Source organism: Pararge aegeria, chromosome 13 (genome assembly GCF_905163445.1).
Source record: "Pararge aegeria chromosome 13, ilParAegt1.1, whole genome shotgun sequence".
NCBI classification, from domain to species: Eukaryota; Metazoa; Arthropoda; class Insecta; order Lepidoptera; family Nymphalidae; genus Pararge; species Pararge aegeria.
In genome coordinates, this window is record NC_053192.1 from 17,368,937 (window position 1) to 17,383,654 (window position 14,718).

General features: G+C 38.2%; 1 protein-coding gene across 1 annotated transcript in view; it reads right to left on the bottom strand.

Annotated features, from left to right (window-relative positions):
- Window positions 1-14,718, bottom strand: part of LOC120628557 — a 70,841-nt gene that overhangs the window by 203 nt on the left and 55,920 nt on the right. The window contains exons 17-19 of the mRNA XM_039896978.1: window positions 14,389-14,465; window positions 1,199-1,331; window positions 343-560 (exon numbers count right to left, since the gene is read on the bottom strand). Of these exons, the coding sequence (XP_039752912.1) occupies window positions 343-560; window positions 1,199-1,331; window positions 14,389-14,465 (428 nt within the window). The remainder of the gene's footprint in view (window positions 1-342; window positions 561-1,198; window positions 1,332-14,388; window positions 14,466-14,718) is intronic.

Sequence of the window (14,718 nt, forward strand, 5' to 3'; positions counted from 1 at the left end):
CCTCTCCAAGATTTCTTTTGCTCACAACTTCTGATAAATTCATACTATTCTACCTCGTCTCGACTCTCACCGCATCAAGCATTAGAACAGTACAAGATATGCTCGGTCACAATCGAAGAGTTTGAAATACTTAAACAACAGATTAAAATGTATCATATTCATAATGTGTTAAAACTCAAATTCGTCTACAATTCGTCAGCTAGAACTTTGGCAGAACGTTTGTCAAGTAAAATTAGACCCATTTTAGTTTGACGGTATAAAGTTTGATATTCGAAAACGACTGTTCGATTGGCTACAAGAGCTACCATCACTTGTTTAAACTTGTGCAGAGTAATCTCTCACCTGCCAATCTTCTCCCAGGGCTTTCCCACAGAACTGTTCGCGTACATGGAGCTGGTGAGCATGTGTTGCACGAACTTGGTGCGGTATTGGAACAGAGCGTCCGACACTCGCTCCGGAAGGTTGAAGCTCATGCGGAATTTCTCAGCGTCCTTCACTGCTACCGGTTGCTTTGGGAAGAGGGACCTTGGTGTCTTCTTCTGGATTGTTTCTTCTAATATCTAATTAATATTGTGGAAGTTTTTAAATTTGGTGCTCTTGCGTAGCATTAAATTTAGTCATTCTTCCGGGAATATTTGGAACTTAATAACTTTTTAATTGGCTTTGATCTAGGCCTAATTAGTCAATCAATGACAAAAAATATGAATTAATGAAATAAATAAGTAAAAATTGTTGTAAAACATCAAATAATTTTATTAATATACCTATATATAATTTATGTTCCTACCCCATACTAGGTAAACCGTGGGGATATTTTCCAGTGTTTACTTCTAGCTCGGTTAACTTAATTTTTCTCACAGCGAATTATTTAAGTAAAAAGCGTGCGCTGCTGATAAAGTTTATATGTTTGCCGGCATGCTGCAAAGTTTTTTCATAAGATTCATATTTTTCGGTTGGTTTTTTTTTGCATTTGCATTTTAGTCATTTATAGGTCAGCGTGACAGAATTGCTATATCAGTCTTTGACCCAGGGTCTGGCAGGAATTGGCTTGGGCTAGAAACAAGTGGAGGTCATCGCCTACAAACTTATCACTGCAGCGGTCTAAGGTGAAAAATATCTCTATCTATATAATATCTCTTATCTAAAATCAAGATTTTGAGCCATTATTCGTGATTTAATTACAGAAATAACGTTTTACCCGTAGCAACTGTGGTGTGCTAGGTTGCCGAGGCGTGATAGGTTGACGAGGAGTGCTCGGTTGCCTCGGGCTGCCTCCGTTAACGCATAGAAGCTGCGCGTTCTTGGCTCCTGTCGAACGCTCGCTTCTAACCCTGCAATCAGATATTATAAGTCTGCTCTTTTTTAGTAGTAATTGACGGAAAACCATCGCCTATAAACAGAGCAACGGCGGTATTTTGACGGCCGAATGGCGCACTGGGTAGCCCTGCTTTCCGAGTCTAAGGCCGAGGGTTCCATTCCCACAACTAGAAAATGTTTGTGTGATGAACATGAATGTTTTTCATCGTCTGGGTGTTTATATGCATATTATAAGTTTTTATGTGTATTATTCATAAAAATATTCATGGGTCATCTTAGTACCCATAACACAAGCTACAATTACTTTGGGGCTAGAAGGCGTTAGATTATTTTCGTAGTATATTTATTTATTAATTTATGTTACTCGAGGCGTAGGTGTCAAGCCCTACTAATAACACTTGCAACCTCGTTCATTACACCGGAAAACAGCAATGCAACAATGCTGCTTAGCGGCAGAAATAAGCATGGTTTCTGCTGCTGTATTACTATCTTAAATACTATGCGTAATATAATGTAAGCTTATAGAAAAGTCCTACTATAGCATAAAGGACTACGTAATTCATAAAGAAGCTTGGGTATAAATCGGGCTCTAACTAGGTTGCTCTTCTAATAATTTTAAATGACAATGTGAGATGGTGATAACAAAAAAAACACAAGTTTGTTGTCGTTGTTTGTTGCTTCTTCTTAGACCAGGACGCGTTTGGAAACCTCGTAACTTTAGTTTTAAGCTCAAGAATATGGTCAATGACATCATCTCACTACCGTGTAATTCTCATGTAATTAATGTACGCATCAAAAGTGCCAACTATGGGCCCACTTGAACTGGCCTACAGATATTTTTGACTTTGACTTTGGTTATGGGTTAAATATAACTTTTATATACCTCTAACCGTTAGCCCGCTACTATTTTAGACTGTATCATCACTCATCACCAGGTGAGATTGCAGTCGAGAGTTTACTTGCAGTGGATTAAAAAAAACATACAAAATATATTTAACAAAGCAAGCTTGATGACCTAAGCTTATGTATGAGTAAAATGACTTTGAAAGTGACTTTGTAGGTTAAATTTTAATAGAAATTAATTAATAAAAGGAAAAACATGTTTCCAACATGTCACTCGGGAGGGACACTAAAGGGCGGGTTGTCTAGACTGGAACGACATAAAAATATATTTGTCCATGACAGGGAGGGGAAACGACATTTCGCGATAAAATATTACCAACGCTGCCCGCTATATTATGGCTATAGTAGCCACCTATCTCTCAAACACAACTCATATATAGACGGCCGATTGGCGCAGTGGGCAGCGACCTTGCTTTCTGGGTCCAAGGCCGTGGGTTCGAATCCCACAACTGGAAAATGTTTGTGTGATGAACATGAATGTGTTTCTTTGTCTGGGTGATTTATGACACAAATGTATCATTTTACACAAAATAAGACGATTTTTCTTTCTCGCTTTCTTTATGTATATTAATCATATAAAATATTAATCCGTCATCTTGGTACCCATAACACAAGCTACGCTTACTTTGGTACTAGATAGCGATGTGTGTATTGTAGTAGTATATTAAAGAATATAGATGCCTCGTTTGGTCTAATAGTATGATTAACTGCGGATCACGAGGTCTTCAGTTCGACTCTAGTGTGTGTTTATGTGCGTCGGTTTTTTGTAAAAATAAAATCCCAGTCCCAGCCCGAGTAAGTAAATAGGAAACGGCGATTTGTGCAATGTGTTTTACATTGGAACGACCTCGCACGGTGTTGATGTCATGTGCATTCAATTCAGCTGAAGCGATGGCTTTATTGCACTCATTTAGAAAAACACTAAACGGGCTCTTTGATAAGTTTGAAGTCTAAAGGATAAATCGCACGAACTCTGAGAGTATTATATCAAGTATTAAGTTTCTTCTAGATGACTTCCGGATCAGAGACATGGTCGCTAACTCATATGAAGGGTCACGGTCATTCAGCGAGCTATATTAGAAGTATCTCTACGTGATCAAATCAGAAATGAGAAGATCCGTAGTAGAACTAAATTTACCGACATAGCTCAACGAGTCGAGAAGCTGAAGTGGCAATATATATACATAGCTCGGAGACCCGATGGACGTTGGGGTCCCTATGTGTTGGAGTGGCAACCCCGCATCGGTTGTTCAGCCCCCAACTAGGTTGACAGACGACATCAAGCAAGCAAGTTGCGGGGAGCCGGTGGTTACAAGCGGCCCTGAATCGTGCAGTCTGGACCTATGAGGAGTGGGCGTCAATCGGTTGATTTGATGATGATGATGATTTAGTTTCTTTAATTGCGGCACCCATCGAACAAAGATCTCGCGACTTGCGTTATATATGTCTTTATAAACCAGATCTGCATTCTTCAAGAGGCCAAATGGCGCGGACGTCGACCACACTATTGTATATGCCGCCAGCGCCTCGCTTATCTCGACTCGTCTTTTCGACAAATTCCAACCCCTTTTTGCCGGATCGAAGGCGAGGCGAGGTGCTATATAAAGTGGGCAACTGACAAAAATAAGAGTGAGGCTGGCAGGCACTATCGCAGCCTCTACTTGCAACTCTTCCGAGCGCTTAAGCAACTTGCACTCCTCACACTCACACCCAGGAGAGTGTTCCAGCCAAGCTAATTATAACACATAAGCTGTTTTCCGCGGTGATAATCTGCGTTTATTCTGGTGTTTTAAAGATCCCGTGAAATTTGTTTACAAGGGATGAAAGTAGGATATCTTTGGTACTCTCAGTCCTTCAATATCCAGTTGATTGATTGCTAAGTTAGGGCCTGAAGGAAGTATAAACAAACGCACTTTTCATTTTAGATATATGTAAAAAAAAAATGTATGTATGGAAGGATGCATGCTTGTTTCTGTAGCCAAGCAGCGTTAATGCTTTCCAGTGTGAAGAAAGAGGTTGCCGGTGTAATTATTGACACATTTTTAGGCTTAAAAACTTCGTATTTCCGACGTAAATGAAAAATAATGAAATTTTCGCAATCCAATAAACAGATTGAGATAAGAAACTAAAGCCATTAAAGCATGACTTCATCCCGTTACCCGTAACACATTTATCACGTACAAACAGAGCCATTAAATCACCCCCTATTAGCCACCACAGCTCGTATTTATAGATTCCAGACAGCAGCGGCGTCCCACCCCTGTGCCCTTGACCTTGGCGGGCTGGCGCGGAACATGAACACGGATGTGCATGCAGATAAGCAGGGGATGGCACGCGGTAGAACCGGTAGGGTGTTTTTGACCCAGTAACCAAACAACGACTATTGGATAGAATCAGCGGTTACTTTGCGGTATTCCATTATATGGAATAATCCTACTTATAATTTGTACCGAGATAGATATTACCTATCACACTATTTTAAACAACAGATAGCTGTTTCGCTATCATATTTTTTTACCATAACAGCCAAGAACTTGGCTAAACCAGCTGCTTTTATTGAGCAGTGTAATAATTTTGACATGAAAACCTTGGAAATTATTCCAAGTCATTTTAGTTTAAACTAGTTAAGGAGACAACAGAGGTTTTCTCTTGCTTAGAAAAGCAGACAACTGAGTCTCCCTCAGGCACATATGAAAAAAATTATAGTAAGGGGTCGCACAATGTACTATTAAACCAAAAATATAATAAAAAATCTAATTCTAATTATATCAACTTGGTTCACCAAAATATTCAATGTATTAGAGGAAAAGACTTAGAGATTGAATTATTTTTAAATGATTTTAACATTAGCATTTTATGTATAACTGAGCACTGGTTGAAAACCCATGAATATTTGTTTAATTTTGGTAACCACCAGGTTGGTAGTTCGTTCACCAGGGTTACAGCGATTCATGGAGGCTCTTTAATTTTATTAAATAAAAATTTAAAATTTAAAAACAGAAACGATATTGTTAGCCTTTCTGTTGAACGGACAATAGAGCTAGCCTCGGTTGAACTAGAGCAATTTATAATTGTTACTGTTTATAGGCCACCCTTGTCAAACTTTGAACTTTTTGAAAAGGTAATGGATGAAGTGTTATTTAAAATATCAAAGTGTAATAAAAAGTTAATAATATGCGGAGATTTTAATGTAAACATTTTAGAAAATAACTCTTTAAGTATAAAGTTATTGAATTTATTTAAAACTTACAATCTATCAAATATGTTCATGGAGCCCACAAGAATAACTGCTACTAGCGCCACCTGTTTGGATAACATCTTTACAAATATAATTCCTATAAGCAAAAATATTATTAGTAAATTAGACTCTGATCATTGTGGTCAAATTATTCAATTTGAAAATGTGAAGAAAAATGTTTCTAAACGTAAAATAACATTTGTTCCTGTAACATCCAACCGCATAGAGAAAATGAGATATAGCCTAGTAAACGACCTCCCATTCCTACCCTCAGGGGCGACTCCAAATGCAATGTACAGCTCCTTTTTCAATACCTTTAATAGACTATTTCATTCTATATTTACTAGTAAGTCGGTTGTGATTACTGATACATTAAATTTTAGTGAGTGGGCGACAGTTGAACTTCATAAAAATAGGCAAAAGCTGTACGAATTGTATGCTGAACGTCAATTTAACACTGGTGATAAGTTTGGGGATTATGTTAAATTGTTTTCCAAGAATTTTAAACGCGCTTGCCACTTAGAAAAGACGCGATACATCAAAAATAAAATTAAAAATAGCAGCAATGCAATCAAAACTACTTGGAACATAATTAATGAGGAGACGGGAAGAGTAACAACACGAAATATTAACTTTAAACTTAATGTAGATAATAAAGCTTTAACAACAGATTTCGAGGTGGCTACTGCTTTTGAAACATTCTTTACCAACATTCCCGTCTCCACAACAGAATCATTAAACTCTTCACCAGATATGGCTCTTTCTCTATTAAAGGAAAATGTGCCTGAGTGTAACCATTCTTTTAAATTCACGCATGTTAGTGGCTCTGACGTTATTAAAGCCTTTAAATTATTAATTAATAAAAAAACAAATGATCTGTGGGGCATTTCCGTAAACGTTGTCAAATCATTAATTGATATTGTTGCACCCGATTTAGCCTTAATATTTAATAATTGTATAGATTGTGGTGTGTTTCCTGACTTAATGAAACTTAGTAAAATAGTTCCATTGTTTAAATCGGGTAGTACTTCTGACCCCACTAACTTTAGACCAGTATCCGTACTACCCACTTTCAGTAAAATCTTTGAAAAACTAATTTTAAATCAATTACTTTACCATTTTCATAAGTATAATTTACTTCATATTAAGCAATTTGGTTTCACACGGGGTCGCTCAACAATCGACGCAGGTGTTGAGCTAATACAAAACATATTTGAAGCCTGGGAGGAGTCACGTGATGCACTTGGTGTGTTCTGTGACTTATCTAAGGCGTTTGATTGTGTTCAACACGAAACGTTAATTAGGAAACTACACCACTATGGAATTCAGGGTCTAATGGATCAGTTATGAAAATAGGTGTCCCACAGGGGTCTATATTAGGACCATTTCTGTTCCTTATTTACATTAATGACCTTCCTTACCTTGCCAAGGACAAACACGGGATAGTTCTGTTTGCCGATGATACATCACTGACTTTTAAAATAAATCGACGTGAACTAGCTTTTGACGACGTAAACAACTCTCTCGCTAAAGTGGTACAGTGGTTTGAAGCTAATAATTTGGTTCTTAACGGAAAAAAAACCAAGTGTATAAAATTCACTTTACCTAATGTTAAACACGTGAAAACTACTGTACTACTTAATAATGAGGAACTGAAACTGGAGGATACGACAGTTTTTCTAGGAATAACGTTAGATTCTAAACTTCAATGGGGCCCTCATGTAAATAATTTATCGAACAGGCTTAGTTCTGCTGCCTATGCGGTAAAGAAGATACGCCATATGACCGACGTAGAAACTGCGAGACTGGTATATTTTAGTTACTTTCACAGCATTATGTCATATGGAATTTTACTTTGGGGTAATGCTGCTGATATTAGCACTATTTTCGTGCTGCAGAAGAGGGCTGTTCGTTCTATCTACAAAATGGGTCCGAGAGAGTCATTGAGAGATAAATTTAAAGATTTTAAAATAATGACAGTGTATAGTCAGTACATATTTGAAAATTTAATGTACGTTCATAAAAACATTTCTAAATTTAAGAAAAAATGTGACTGCAATAAATTAAACATTAGAAGTAAGAATAAACTTACAGTGCAATATACTAGGTTACATAAAATTCATAATTCGTTTAAAGGAAATTGCATACAATTCTACAATAAACTACCAATTGTCATCTTGGAGATGTCTCTTAAAAAGTTCAAAGTTTGTATTAAACGTAAGCTTATAGAAAAGTCCTATTATAGTATAAAGGACTACGTAAACGATAAAAAAGCTTGGGTGTAAATTATTGCTCTAACCAGGTTGCTCTTCTAATAATTTAAAATGACATTGTGAGATGGTGATAACAAAAAAAAAAAAAAAAACACCCGGCTAAGTTTGTTGTGGGCTTCTTCTTAGACCAGGACGCGTTTGGAACCCTCGTAGCTTTAGTTTTAAGTTTACGAATGTGGTTATCGCCATCATCTCAGTACCGTGTGGTTCTTATGTACGCATCAAAAGTGCCACCTGTGGGCCTACTTGAATAAAGATATTTTTGACTTTGACTTTGACTTATGTGATAAAAATTAAGCTTAATTTACCAGGAGTATTATAGTGTCATTTATAATTTCTTCAAAATTTAATAATTCAAAATTCATTTCTTTCAAGTAGGCCTAATATAGGCACTTTTGAAACGTCAAGTCTATCTGTTTGTAGTGACTCTACACCGGTTCGAAAGGCAGATTCTACCGAGAAGAAGCCGGCAAGAAACTCAGCAGTTGCTCTTTTCCAACATTCATTTTTCTATCTTCTGAGAGCTGAAAGCGGAGCCGGATGCTTCCCAACCTTGTCATAAAGAAATTCATCAATTGTATAGTAACCTCGATGTAATAAATGTGTTTTAACAAATTCTTCAGCTTCGCGACTCGCTGAGCTTTGACGGTAACTCTACGGTTCTTCTACGGATCGTCATCATTATGAGCCTCTTCAGAACGCCCAGAGTCACTCGGTGGGCGATGGAGAGAGCTTTGCTAGGAGTGTCTCTACGTGATCAAATAAGATCCTCATCTTACTCTGGGCGTTCTGAAGAGGCTCATAATGATGAAGATTAGTGTGTTTTACCACCCTACCTACAAAGATGTGCCGCTAAGCGATTTAGCGTTCCGGTATGATATTGCTGAGAAATCAATTAGGGGTATGAGTTTAATTTAACTGCCATGCCCCTAACAGATTACTATAACAGTTAGTCGTTACCGTCTCAGCTTCATCAGTTACCAGCTGGTTAATTTGCAGTCAAGGGCTAACTTGTAGGGGGATTTTTCCCCCCACGAATGGGAATTTACAAGAGGGCAACTTTGTGTCCCATGGCTGTTTCCAGGCCTCATATGCATGAACGATGTCCTGGAAGATTTTGCTCTGATGCGGATTTATACCAGCTCCTTTGGAAAAGGCATCGGAACTATTGCAATGTAATACCTAAACAAAGTTGACGGCCGATCGGCGCAGTGGGCAGCGACCCTGCGATCTGAGTCCAAGGCCCATGGTTCGATTCCCACAACTGGACATTATTTGTGTGATGAACATAAATGTTTTTCAGTGTCTGTGTGTTGATCTATATTTTATAAGTATTTATGTATATTATTCATAAAAAATATTCATCAACAAGCTGCGCTTACTTTGGGGACTAGATGGCGCTGTGTGTAATTGTCGTAGTATATTTATTTATTTATTTAAAGTAGTATGTTAGGTAATTACCACTTTCGTTTTTAAATATTGGCTGTCTGAAGGTGCGTATTTGTGGTATCCACACGATACCACAAATTCGCACTGGGCTAGCGTGGTGGACTACGGCCTAAACCTTTCAGAAAGGAAACCCCTTCTCATTGTGGGAGGAGACCCGGGCCCTGGAGTGGATCAGTAATAGGTTGATATGATGATAATGAAACAAAAAATATGGATAAAAAAAATACCAAACAATTCTAGGAACAGTAGACACTTATCTACATTATTGGTCGCGACGTGGAAAAGTACTCGAGGGCTATCTGTTAATTGGTGTACTCATCGAGCAGGATCTGATACGACACGGCGGTTAAAGCACTGAGCATTCGAATTGCGACCAATACTTATAGACCCATTTTTGATGTACAATTAACTACTGAAGCAACATGCCTTGGCTCCCCAGCATAACTCCCTGAAGCACTTGGCGACCTGGGCGGCCTGCTAAGCTTCTGGAGTGAGCTCGGCTGGCTGGAGTGACCCAGCGGGGAGTCGTACCAGTGGCACTACGTACAACGGAAGGTTCCGGCCGACCAATTACGGAGACAAGTCCAGGAGAAAGAAGAAGAAGACGACTGAACTCACGTGAATTTTTGTCGGAATATGCTAGACTAGTTTCTTTACTTTACTCACAATAGTTAAAATTTTACAAAAAGTACTTTTTATGGTATAGGGTAGTGCGGATTTGGTAGGCCTCACACGCCGATGAGAACTGAATAGAGATCTCTCAGGCATGCAGGCTTGCTCAAGATGTTTTCCTTCAACGTTGAAGCAAGTGATATTTCAATATTTTTATTATTCCACTACAAGTTAGCTCTAACTCTAATCTCACGTGGTGGTAAGTGAGGATTCAGTCTAAGATAGTAGTGGGTTAACCTGTTAGGGAGTATGGTAGTCATACCCCTAATCGGTTTCGACGCGACATCGCACCGGAACACTAAATCGCTTAACGACAGGTCTTTGTCGGTATTGCACAAAAGCAAATAACTTTCAAAACTTAGGGGGGGCTGGGATTCGAACTCGGTCCCCCGAAAGTGAGACCGAAGTCCTAACCACTAGGCTATCACTGTTTCACTTGCCGTACATGATATAAATTATGAATGAAATTTTACGCGCATATCGTAATCAGTTGAATGAAAAAAAAAATGTGCTAGGTTTGTAGTCACCGCATACACAAGTTTACCGGGTGATAATCAATGTATATTATCAGGTGGTATTGCCAAACAACTATAAAACAAATATTTCGTTATCGATGCCAACTATTATATCTCGACGTATCTGTAATTCATTATTTGCTTACTGATATAAAGTCACTTGTAGGGAAAAAAGGGCGTGTTTTTATTTAATATCGACCTATGAATCGCGAACTCGCGAGTTCAGCGCGATGGGGTTTTTCTCCCTTTTACGAGTATAAGACAAAGGGGGGGCTACCAAGGGGAATTATTCAATAAATTCAAAATTCATAATTTATAAGGCCTATAATCACTTTTGAAACGTCAAGTCAGTCAGTTCGTGACTCTACCACCGGTTCGGAAGGCAGATTCTACCGAGAAGAGGCCAGCAAGAAATTCCTAGGCAAACCCTCAGATAAGCATCTGAGGGTTTGCCTAGGAATATTGCAACTAGGTATTGCCTAGCGACTTCGTCCGTGCTCGTTTCGTTTTCCATCGTGCAGGAGTTCTTTGTTTTTAAGATATCTTTAAACGATTCAAGCTTCCCAAAATGCAAAATTTCGCTAAGATCTTAAGAAGAAGAAGAAGAAGAAGAAGGGTGTGTGGAGTCCACCAATCCGCACTAGGCCAGTGTGGTGGAATACGACCTTTACCCCTTCTCGTTGTGGGATGATGATGAAAGTAGCAAAATCAACAAAAATACTCTTGTGACTCAAAGTTAATACTTATAAGAATATGTCGTCATATTATTACTAATCGCAGTCGAGCCACGTGGGCCGAATATGAATAAAAGCTGGAGTTTTATTTTTTACCAGCGAGAGACCATATTTAGATCATGGCCCGTACCAGCCACTATAGCGGGTAATTAGTCAGCAAATATACCCCGCTATGGTGCCACTGATGTGGGTGTGACGTAATTAATGGGTCGAGAACAATTTCTGAACCATCAAGACTCCTAGAAACTCAAATAATTTGTAGCGAAACATCACTTCAATACGGATATTAAAAAACAAATTTCATTCGTTTCAAGTAGTCTCACTCAACAAATACTTTTGAAACGTAAAGTCGGTCTGTTTGTAGCGACTCTAGAGCGACGAGTACAGGGTTTTTTAAAAAGGATATGCCTGTAATAAAAGGAGGCATATATTGGAAAAATCCTGCTCTAATACGAGTACGCGTAATTTGACGGCCGATTTGCGCAGTTTGCAGCGACCCTGCTTTCTGGGTCCAAGGCTGTGGGTTCGATTCCCACTACTGGAAAATGTTTGTGTGATGAGCATGAATGTTTTTCAGTGTCTGGGTGTTTATATGTATATTAAACGGATGTGTAAAATATTAATAAAAATATTCAAGAGTCATCTGAGTACCATTACATAACACAAGCTACGCTTACTTTGGGGCTAGATGGCGATGTGTGTGTTGCCGTAGTACATTTATTTATTATTAATAATATAAAAAAGGGGAAGGCAGTGCTTTTATAAATGTATAAACTGACTCTTCTACCGCCACCGGTGCGGAAGGTAGAAGAGGTCGATAAGACAGACACTCACTTAACATTATTAAATAGATTTTTTTTATTGTCTTTGTTTTTTGTCCTCACAGCAATTGCAAGGCCTACATCGGCTACTTTTGATCCTAGTAAAACAGCAAACTCCCTTATTGGTATTATTACACCAAATAGCGTCGTTGCTTCACGCTCCAACCAAGCCACAAAACGTCTAAGTCACCCTCGGGCGTGCAGCTAGTTAGGTAAAATTTCCAATAAAGTACTATATCTTCGTAACTTTATAACACGGCAAAAAAATTAATAAAAAGGTTTATAAAGGATATAATGTGATTCATCACATAGTCCAGCTAACACAACTGATTATCGGTGTGAGTAAACAGAGGATTCGCTGAAATAAAGCCTTTAATCTGTTTACAATGCTCCGGAGTACTGGGAACGATGAGCCACCCAGATAATTTCCATCGATTGACGGCCGATTGGGGCAGTGAGCAGCGACTCTGCTTTCTGAGTCGAAGGCCGTGGGTTCGATTCCCACGACTGGAAAAATGTTGTGTGATGAACTTGAATGTTTTTCAGCGTCTTGGTGTTGTTCTGTATTTATGTGTATTAATCATAAAAATATTTGCAGTCATCTTAGTAGGTATCCTTAACACAAAATACGCTTACTTTGGCTTAGATGGCGATGTGAGTGATGTGTCGTAGTATATTAAGTAATAAATAAATAAATATACTACGACATTACACACATCGCCTTCTAGCCCCAAAGTAAGCGTAGCTTGTGTTATGGGTACTAAGATAGCTGATGAATATTTCTATGAATATAATACACATAATTACTTAAATATATACAGATAAACACCCTGACACTGAAAATCATTCATGTTCATCACTCAAACATTTTCCAATTGTGGGAATCGAACCCACGGCCACGACTCAGAAAGCAGGTTCGCGGCTCACTGCGCCAGTCGGCTGTCAAATATTTATTTATTTATCGATAAACAAACGTAGCTAGTAACTCAATGGCAATACAGGCTTGAGTGTTAGCTTACAACACTTTTTACTGTTAACTGACTGACAACGTCAGTTTTTACAGCTGGTTTTACTTTTTTTTTAACAGTCGACTGCTGGACTAAAGGCCTCTCCTAAGAGGGTTTACCCTGATCACCAATCCGGGGGCCCAGCGTGGTGATCGCAGTGGATGTAGTAGCAAAGAGGACGCTACTGACCGCTCTCCTTTGTACTCCCTTACATCAATTCAATTCAATTAAATTCAAAATTTCTTTATTCATGTAGGTCTATCACAGGCACTTATGAAGCGTTCATACATATATGATTACATAATTGTAAGAGGATGGTGACAACTTAAACCTAAAGCTACGAGGGTTCCAAACGCACCCTGGTCTAAGAAGAGCCCACAACAAACTTAGCTGGGTAAATTTTTTGTTTGTTATCACTATCTCACAGTTTATTTATATTAAGCTATGAAGCTAGAGCAATTCACACCCAAGCTTTTTTATCGTTTGAGTAATCCTTAATATTATAATAGGATTTTTCTATCCATATAAGAGTTAAAACATTCCCTTTTTATAACAATCAGATGTATAGGTTCAATATAACTACCTTACCCCTAATAAGTTAGCCATATAAGTTTATTTTATTACTCCTATAGGTACAAATTAAATTACCTATTATAACAGTTAATATAAAAATAAAAATAAAAACAAACAAAAAACTAATTATATTGCACTTTAATTTGAATGAAATGAAATTCTTTTATTTTTTGTTAATTTATAATTGATGCTTCTTTGAATTTAATTAATCATTTTACATTATAAAACTTTAAAAATAACATTTGACGGAGCACTGAGGGCTACTGAAGACAGCGCCACTCGCGCATAAGTAGTAGGTAAGTAAAAGGTGAAGCTACAAGGCAGTAAAAAAAAAAACGCTTGTCGTGATATAGTTTTGCTACTATATCACGACAAGCGTGAGCTGGCACTTTTTCAGAGCAAAAGTCGCATAAAGAAGGTCTCTGACACCATTTCAGAGGATAACTGAGTGCAAAAGAAAATTAAAAAAATAAATAGTGTATAGACACTTACTAACAGGCGAAGTTGCAGTCAATGTCTCTTTTAGTGGACTATAAAACACCTAGATAGAAACGCTAGTAGTTTTTACGGAAAGAAATCAGAAGCCTACACCCTCAACATCACATGTAAAAGTAAAATCAAGTGACTCTTGTCACTTTATTAGGTACGCGTCGCCTAGCGTAGGTACTATGCACGTGTTGGTCTTTTATCTTCAACAGGGTTGTCAACACTTGGAATTTTTATATTAGTTTTCGCGGAAAAATAAATATGCTTATTTTGATTTTATATTTTTACAGGGTGATTCGTTATGAAATATACTTATGCACCCTTCAAGAGTATTTCGTAATTCCGTTACACGTTGTATAAATAAGTAACTTATATAAATAGTTTTGGTGCTCTCACTTACCCATATATGTTATCGCCGCCGCATACCTGTCGGACCAACCTGGTGACTTCACAGCTGGCCGGGTCCAGATCCGCACCCTGCAATATCAAAGTGTATACCGCGCTTAAAAACAGCCATCATCATCTTCATCATCATATCAACCCATTACCGTCCCACTACAGGACACGGGGAACAAACAATGAGAAAGGGTTAATACCATAGTCCCCCACGCTAGCCCAGTGCGGATTGCTGGACTCCACACACCTTTGAGAACATTATGGAAAACTCTCAGGCATGTAGGTTTCCTCACGACGAATTGATTTATTTCTTAATGACAAACTCTTTTTGCTT